Source organism: Nestor notabilis, unplaced genomic scaffold, assembly GCF_000696875.1.
Source record: "Nestor notabilis isolate BGI_N333 unplaced genomic scaffold, ASM69687v1 scaffold33959, whole genome shotgun sequence".
Lineage (NCBI taxonomy): Eukaryota > Metazoa > Chordata > Aves > Psittaciformes > Psittacidae > Nestor > Nestor notabilis.
In genome coordinates, this window is record NW_009943863.1 from 45,845 (window position 1) to 54,959 (window position 9,115).

General features: G+C 44.9%; 1 protein-coding gene across 1 annotated transcript in view; it reads left to right on the forward strand.

Annotated features, from left to right (window-relative positions):
• FBXW8 (F-box and WD repeat domain containing 8) overlaps positions 1 to 7,391 on the forward strand; it is a gene marked incomplete at its 5' end in the record, with an annotated part of 50,232 nt that extends 42,841 nt beyond the window's left edge. Inside the window, 4 exons of the mRNA XM_010022125.1 lie at positions 570 to 697; positions 4,228 to 4,401; positions 6,495 to 6,611; positions 7,256 to 7,391. Coding sequence (XP_010020427.1) covers positions 570 to 697; positions 4,228 to 4,401; positions 6,495 to 6,611; positions 7,256 to 7,391 — 555 coding nt within the window. The remainder of the gene's footprint in view (positions 1 to 569; positions 698 to 4,227; positions 4,402 to 6,494; positions 6,612 to 7,255) is intronic.
• Between the last annotated feature and the right edge of the window lie 1,724 nt (positions 7,392 to 9,115).

The window sequence follows — 9,115 nt, forward strand, 5'->3', positions numbered from 1 at the left end:
AAGATCAGAGTTGTTTTTATTCCTTCTTCATTTGAACTGCCACTTCAGATGTGATGTTTCTCTTTATCTATTTGTGCTGTGATCTGTACAGAAGCTATCAGCAGGGCCTGTCAGCACCACGGCAGTGTTTGTTCAGCTCTGCTCTTCTATTTCTGCTGTATTTGATTGAATCTTTCTTGCAGAGTCCATCTGTCTAAACCTTCAAAATGTTGATTCTGTTTACTTTTACTCTCTTGAATATTAAAGCTGGTGAGGAAACTATTTGCTTTTCCATGGAAGCCTTAAAAATTTGAGCTGGAGAAAGTCTGTAGGGCTTGTTTTGCCTGCCTGAGAGCTATACCTTCTGATAGCGGTTGGCAAGAGCCTTGCATCGCTGCTTCTTGATGGAATCCATTGTGAAACTTGATTTCCTTATTTCTGAGGGTGTTGTTGCCCTTCTCAATAGGGATAGTTTGGTATCTTGGTTATTTACCATCTCTGATGGTAAGAACTCTGCTCTACTTCATGCTGCAGCAAAATGTACTTGTGCTCCTGCTAAATTTAGCCAGTGTTTGTTCTCTTCCTACCAGATTCTTCTTTACAATCTGGAAACAAGTCAGTGTCTGAAGAAGATGGGCAACTCAATAGGTGACTTTACATGTGTCAACCTCCAGAACAGTCCTCCAAACATGCTTGTTACAGGCAATAAAGACAGAAGGTAGGTACTACCAAGAGCTGTAACCCATCTCAAATTAGCTTACTTCCTGTCCTGCTGTCCTAGATCTGGACCTGCTAGAATTTGTTTCTCCTCTAATGTTTCAAAAGCAGCCTGCATGAACTTCAGGAACAAAATATTAGGTAATAGTTGGATGTGGCTGCCAGTTTGCTTTGTTTCAGAAAGCTCCATGGGAAGACTTTCTTTTTAAGCCATTTGGTGGACGCAGTTGGTGTACAGCCCAGCGAGACCACTTGGAATCTCTTCCACTTCCCCAGCACCACCCGCAAAATGAGTTTGGCATTTAAAAGCTCACTTTCTGATATTAAAAAAGTAACCTAAGGGATGAATCATGTAGGATGAGATGGGTCCGTCTGCCAAATGATGTCAAGAGTGTATTTCGGAACACTGTGATGTCCCTCAGGTGACAAAAAAAAAGAGGCTTTCATATGAACAGATTCCAGCTTCTATTTAGCTGATTAGCAGCTTTCTCTTTAACTCCTTGGCTTGGGGAGTAGGATTTTCCCAGCACAATATCTGGTGCCAGGATTGGACGCGCTGGGAACAGTCAGTGCGAAAGGATTAAAGTGCTTAAAAAGACCCTTTGAGTCCAATTTTTAGATTTTCTTTTTTTGGCTAGTTATTTGTGGGGTCTGATCCAGTGCACCAAAGGAGATGTGGGATGGCGAGGAGCCAGTCTCTAATGGCTCCCTGTTCCTTCCCTCCTCCTTTCTGCACTGGGCATCGGGCTGCAGGTGGTGGTCTGGTGTGGTGGTGGGTATCAGATTGTGAGGCGGATACTTCCCTTTGCCAAATCCCAGACCTCTGTCCCGCCAGTGCAGCAGCTTGCAAAAATGATTATTTTGTCAAACAGCTTTTTTTCCTTCTCTGCAAATAGGCAGCACAACCAAAACTCACACTTCCTCAGCAAAGGGGTTAAGGAAATAGCTGAAGTTTTGACAAGTGTAATTGAAACCTTGAGATTCTGGGTTTTTTCCTCCTCTAAAAGCAGATAATTGATTCTCCAAAGCACCCCAGTAAAATACCTCCAATTTTGATCTCTTGCACAATGGTGAGAGAGTTAATGAAGTTGATATAGAATCATAGAATAGTTTAGGTTGGAAGGAACCTTCAAAGGTCATCTAGTCCAACCCCCTTGAAGGAGCAGTTACATCTTGAACAAATCAGGTTGCCCAGAACCCAGCCTTAGTATCTCTTCAGTGAGGTTGAAATTTATTCCCTTTATATTAAACGTCTGTGCCCTTTCCCTTCCAGAAAGCTGCTCAGTTTTTCAGCTCAAGCATTGACCGAGTTCACGGGGTTGGCCGTCACTGTAGCAAGAAGTTAGGAATCAACAGTTCAGCAAATAAGTTTGGCATCCAGGAGGCAAGGCCATGTGTATCTCAGAGGTCAGTTCCTCATGTGGTGCTGCATGAAGGGCATTTATAGGTAAATGAGACTTGAATATGCATAGTCCTATTATGGAGCAAGTGTACTAAATAGGGACCTTGCCCTGGGAGTTCAGGCTGTTGATGGCCAGTGGAAAAACTTCCTGCTTGAATTAAGTTCACATTTTCCCTGGTGTATGCTATTCTTTTATTCAAAGAGAGAGATCTTTGAACAGGGAGCCTGTGCTGATGCACTGCACAACAGCATCGTTTTCCCTGGTGGTACATATGGTGATGAATAGCACTGGGAAAGCAAAGATATGGCAAGCCCAGTGTATTGTGCAGCTGAAAGGTGTGGAGCAAAACACATATTCCATGCTTTCCTTAAAGGCAAGCTTCTTAGGTACTCTTAACAGCAGAATCAAAGCCTGGTCGTGAGAACACCTTCCTTACAGCTCCCTTGAACCTGGATCAATCTGAAGTGCTCCCACTGAGCCCAGCTGCTGAGGCAGGAGACACTGGGCCATGCCAGGTCTGCATTAGAGCATCACATTAAATTTGCAAAATGCTTTTTCCTTTTTTTTGTTAAAGCACATCTAAACAACTCGAGTGTGCCTCTCATTCTTCCCAGGGTGTGCCAGAATGGACACCTGCCTGAAACCTGGGTCCTCGCTAATGAAATAAGCAGGGCACAATCAGATCTTTGTTTCCAACAGTGCTTACCAAACAGAAGGAGCTTTGATTGCTGTGCAGAACACATGCAGTAAGACAGGGAGAGTGCTGGGTGTGAACACTTCCAAAATACCCCATCCTTACCCAAAACACAGCTCTAATATGTAGCCAAAGCTTCTCTCTGCTGGAGTTGGAGAAAGCAAGAAGTCCTTTTCATGATCAGCAGCTGTTGTGATGGGGTTTTCCTATGGGTGACTGAAGAGCCACACAAAGCATGCTCCTCACTCTGTTCCAGCATGTTTTTCCACATGTCAGATGGATGTTGCTCTGTTGGAGTTTTGGATTGTTCTGTTGCCTTTTATTTCAGTGGCTGAAATGTGTTATTTGTAAAATCATATGATGCAATCTCCATTTGAGAAAGAAAAAGGAAAGACTTGCAACACCATTAGGATCATAGCAGGGGTATGGAATAAAGTAGAGTTAATGTGTTGGAACAAGTGTGTTTTGGCCTTTTCTGGAATTAATGTGTACCTGATGGTTTCACTCTCAATGGCCATCAGCTGGGAGGAGCTTTCTCTGGCTTCTTTCCAAATCTGAGATGAGGATTTCTCCTTCTGTTTTTACTTGCTGCATTATTATTTTTATTCACTTATGTACTTCACTTGGTCTCTTAATATATCAGGGTCAAAAAATCATACTCCTTTGTGCGGTGTGCCAGGTTTAAAACCCAACACCATTAGCTTTAACCGGTTTTGTGGACTTGTTGCATTGCAGTCCTAAGCGCTTTCTCTACAGTTCTGCTTCTAGTTGAGTCTTAAATATGTTTCACTTCGGAACCCCTTGTCTGAGTGATCAATAGTTTCTGCAAACCAGATGTACCTGAAAGCCACCTGCAGTCAGTAGTTGTTGTTTTGAAGTCTGAAGAGGTACTGATTGCTGGGTGCTTGGGGATAACTTTGTTTCAATATTGGTGATGAACTCAAGTGTATAAACCTGTAATTCCCTTTTGAATTGCCACATTTAGTCTCTTCCATAATCTTTGCAATAATAGTCCTTTCCTTGGTCCTCATAATATTACCCCTTGGCCACAGTGGATGTGGGTTGGGTACCAAGGGATAGGATGCGCTAGTGACATGCCCAAAACACAAGACTTTATGCTTCAAGGCAATGCTAATGTTTTGGGAGGCACAGATAGAGGAACTTTCTCCAAATTTCCCTTACATTTTATATCACCCAAGACTTGTAGAGAAATTTTTTGAGTCAGCCTCAAAAAATCTTGGATAGTAGAAACCAGAGTGAAAATTCAGTGGTGGTAAGTGTGAATCACATTGGATTTCTGGCCCTGTAGTGGCCATGGCACTACTGCTGTCCTAGACCTATTTTCATAGCCTCAAAAGTACTTGTACTGTCAGAACCCACAGGCTGCACATCCAGAGCTGGTTTGATCTCTCTTCTTTATTTGCTTTCTTTTAGGGTCAGGGTATTTGACCTCCGCAAAAGCGAGTCCTTGTGCTCCCTCTATGCCCACCAGTTAGGAGTGTCTGCGGTCCAGATGGATGACTGGAAGATCATCAGTGGAGGAGAAGAGGGCTTGGTCTGTGTGTGGGACCAACGGATGGGCACCAAACTCTGGGAAATGCATGCCAGGTAATTCTGTCTGGGTCCTGTTGCAAAGGTGCTTATCGGGTCTGGTTGTCAGGAGGAATGTGGGAATGGGATGATCCAGGATCAAAATGATAACATTCCCGTGTCTAAAGCTTCTGAGAGTTCTGTTTTCATGTGATTCGGGAACCTGTTTTCATGTGATTTGGGAACAGATTGCCTCCCCACCTGGAGTCTTGAGCATGGAAATTGTTTCCCCTGCACTTCTCATGAAGATCTTAGAATCACAAAACCATATGATTCTATGATCGGTACATAAAATCTCAGCCTGGTTTGGATGGGAAGGGAACTTAAAGCTCATCCACTTCCAAAGCCCTGCCACAGGCAGGGACACCTTCCACTGGAGTAGGTCACTCCAAGTAGCCACAGGTTCTCTGGCCAGCCTGTAGGTCAGTGTCTTCTCCCTGCCCCATCCTCACCCAATATTTACTGTATTGAAACTTGGATTTTAAATGCTGGACTTCTGGTGGTTGTCTTCAGAGTGACTGATTGTCACTCTGGCTGTCTCTATGCACTATGGCCTTACACGATCCCTGTGTTTCTGTTCACCTCATGCACACATTCAGTCAAATCCAGGCTGGTATTTAAACTCATTTAAATATTAAAATACCAGTTTGTACTAGAAGCACAAGTAGTGCAGTACTGCGAGTTCATGCAAAGATCAGGATCCTGGAGTTGACACAAGATTGTTAGTTGTTACAGCTAAATGATGATTTCCCGTGCAAAGCACAATTCCCAGGGGCTTTGTCTGAATGAAGACCTCCAGGATTTAGTCCCTTGTGAGTCTGAGTGATAACCTTACTAAAACGACCAGATAAATGAACAGATAAATCCTGATAACTTTGGGTTATCAGGAGCTAGATGAGGTATTTACAGTCGGAGAAGTTCAAGCTGGAGTTGTTACTGATTAATAGCAGGTACCACCTTCTCTTTTGACCCTGTGAATTATAAAGCCTGTTGTGATGTGGCTGATGCATTAAGGACAGTCTTGCATTGATTGTCTCCTGGAGCAGCACTAATGAGTATGCCAGCAAAGAGGGCAAATCTGAGCTTTGGGATGTGCTAAAAGTGAAACCATTAGGTTAAACATTTAAAATACCGTTTAATCTATATAGGGATCAGAAGGGATCCCTTCAATCAAAAAGGCTTTCATAGATAAGAAGGTGTGTATATTGTTTTCCATGCCTACAGCCAGGTGTCATGAATGGAAAGCAGGGGCAGAAGTGGAGAGAGGTGACAGGAGACAAGATGAGCTGTTTTAATCTGAGAAGATAAGTTACTCCTACTTGAACAGTAAATGCTGTTACAGTGGTTCAGGATTAGTTTACTTACAGTGAGAGGAAAAGGAGTGAAGAGCAGACCTGTTATCTTGTGCCATACAGTGCATTTCTAAATCAGCCATAGCTCAGTGCCTGGGATGTGGGTGTCCCCATCCCTCATTTTGGGAAGTAGATCTTAAAGCAGCAAGGTGAGCAGGCTGCCTGGGTCCGTTGCAGCCTGTGTGCTGCCAAGTGTCTTAGAATCACTGAATCACAGAATCAACCGGGTTGGAAAAGCCCTTCAAGCTCATCCAGTCCAACCTTTACCCCAGCAGTGCCAAGCCCACCACTACCCCCTGGCACTGAGGCCTCGGCTACACGGGGTGTGAACACTTGCAGGGATGGTGACTCCAGCACTGCCCTGGGCAGCCTGTTCCAATGCCTGAGCACCCTCTGGGGAAGGAATTGTTCCTCAGCTCCAGCTAAACCAGCCCTGGGGCAGCTTGAGGCCGTTTCCTCTTGTCCTGTCACTTGTTCCTTGGGAGAAGAGACCAACCTCCTTTCAGGTAGTTGTAGAGCTATAAGGTCCCCCTTGAGCCTTTTCCAGGCTAAACAACCCCACGTGTGTTCTGATAACAGCCCACTAGATGGGGGTAAAAGCCGCCTTTATCTGCTCCAGACAGGATGAGAAGTGCAGATTCCCGGCCTCTCTGCATAGAGAGGGCACTGCTTTAATCCAGAACGATTCCTTTCCTGCACTTGGATTTTAAGAGTCTGTAGGAGGTGGGATCACACCCAGTGCTGTGGGTTGTTTTTCAGGCATCCAGTCCGCCACGTATGGTTTAATTCTCACAGCCTCATCACTGCAAACATCCCCAATGAGAAAAGTCTTCCAGGCACCAGCATCACAGATGATGACCTTACTGTGCACCACAAGTGAGTACCCCAGCTCTGAAGGGTGGGATTTTTGGCACTGGGAAGATCTGCTTTATTAAAGTGGCCCACTAAGCACCCAAGTCATGATGCAGAGCAGTAATAGAGAAGGTATAGCAAAAAGAAGTTTAAAGATAAGGCTTTCAAAAACCATTGATGAATTGGCTCTTTACTTCTGAGCACTTCTTTTTTAGCAGGGGAAAGTAAAGAGCACTGGAGCCAGACAGGGAATGCAGCTCTTTCCTTGCTCGTAATATTAGCTAAAGGAAAACTATCGGTATTTCAGCTCCAGGTTTTGGTATTTGCATCTCAGATGGCTGTTAGCAAGTCTAATGGAGCTACCAGTCTCCAGTGTACTCACCTTCCCCCTTCCTGAATAGGTGAGAACTGTTTCAGCATATGACAGTCTTGTCTCCGCAGTGCTGAAGTGAATGATTCACTGTTTGTTTCCAGGGCTTAGTGGGTCCCTGGAAGGAGGCAGGAGGGAGTTTTCTCTGTTAAAACTGCACAGACAGCCGTAGTGCAGAAGAGATGCTTCTGAAGCATCAGATTTTGATTCTTCATGGCAATCTCTAACTTTGTTTTCCTCTGTTGGAATATATAATTCAGCCATATAAAATGGTGTGTCCTGGTTGTGTTTTGTGCAGGTATCGAGGAATCATTTATGCCTACGAGTTCTCAGCAGACCAGTTGGCTGTAGAAAGTGTCCTTCCAATCTGCCGCTCTAAAGTGACTGGTTACAACTACAACATTGGCCTTGCAGTTCCCTATGATAACATTTAGGTAACTCCCTTGGCTTCTGAGGTCCAGCTGTCTGCCAAGTACGTGGCCAGAGGCAAAAAGGAGATCCACATGGGACAAGAGCCAACAAGAAGGGCTGCAGGCATGTGGAATGGGCTGAGCATCTGCTGAAAACTTGGGGATCTGAACAAGAAGAGAGAGGATCTAGCACTAAAATTTGTTGCTGCCCAAATGTTCAGAGGCCCACTGTGGTGGAGTGAAGGGGAACAGTAAACAAAACTGTTCCTTCTTGCTGCTTGTGGGAACAACGCTGATCCCATCTCGGCAGAGGACATGGTCAGGAAGCGAGAGTGCTGGTGGCAAACTGCTGGGGTAGGGGGGAGGCTGGGAGCACATTGAGGAGTTCATGCCTATCCTGAGAGGAGAAAACAACCACCGAGGACTTGGAAAAAAGCATCCTGCTGAGCCACAGGGTTGAAATCTCTTTCCTTGTAATGAGCTGCTCATTCTGATTTTCCTTGGAGTGCGTTAGAATGTGTCTGGGAACAGGACCATGCCCAAAAGGTGGTTGGGAGAGGGGAGCATGATGTTAAGAGGGGAGGGGAAGGGTGGCTCTGGCCAGGCTGGATGCTGGGACACTCAGCAGGCCACATGCATCAAAATGATTTTAAATTAAATTATTTTTTTAAGTCTCTAAAATTCTGGATTAAAAAATTTCTAATTGTAACAGGTGTTTGTGAGGGTTTTGTTCATAAGACTTTTAGGGTGAACTAACGCCAGTGCACTGGAACAGAGGCTCTCATGGCTCAGGTTGGTTTGTTGCTGGATCATGCCCTTTCACCATGCACCTCCTGCAGAAACTTGGGGTTCCAACACTGTCCTCACTTATGAGCTGGGAATTGCTTACGTCGTTGTAATGAAACTGAAGGGATGAACTGGCTGCAATCCCTCTGCATGGGTAACTATCACTAACACTGTGGAGAAGCATCCAGGCCGAAGGGTAAGATGTGGTACCTCAGGTGGAAATGAGGAGTAAGGCTTTATCTTAAACCCAAGTTGCACTGACATAGGTAGAACCAGTTTGGTGAATAAGAGCTCATATCCTGCGTAGATATGTTTTACTGGTTTAAAACTATTTTATGGTGGTGATTTGCCCTTGTAAACTTACTTGTGCAAGCCCAGAGCCATGTAAATGAAGTTTAAACTGAGGTTAAGTTTTAACTTAGCATCTTTTTGCTGCTTTAATGGAATCCATTTAAAAGAACAGTGCTGGGGTGGAATGTGTCTCAGCCTGCAGGATTGGGGCTGGCTGGATGTCACTGAGGCAAATCCTGGAGAGCTTTGTGCTGCAGCCTCCTGCCTGGAGAGACGTATTTCACACCAATTCATTGTCTTGGGCTTGGGGTGGTTTTCCGTGACCCCTAGGCCAACTTTCACTTGTGGTTTTGGGTTTTAACAGCTTTTTCCTCATGATGGACATACACAAGAAGCTCAAGGGGCAGTCATTCAGTCTGACCAATACTATCTTTATCATAAAGCTTTGGTCTTTTTCTCTCTTTTTCTTCCTCTGCCCTTCTGGGAAGCCAGCTCCCTCCTTTCACTGCTGGCAGAGCAAGAGGTGTCATGGATCTCTGGTTTGGACAAGAGCTGAGCTGAAACCTTGCAAATAAGTAGGAGTTTCTGTAGCATCAATGATGCTGTGGGTTGTTCCAGGCCTGTGGCTTCTGCTGCGGCTGAGCAGAGCACGCTTCTGCCCTCATTGTTCT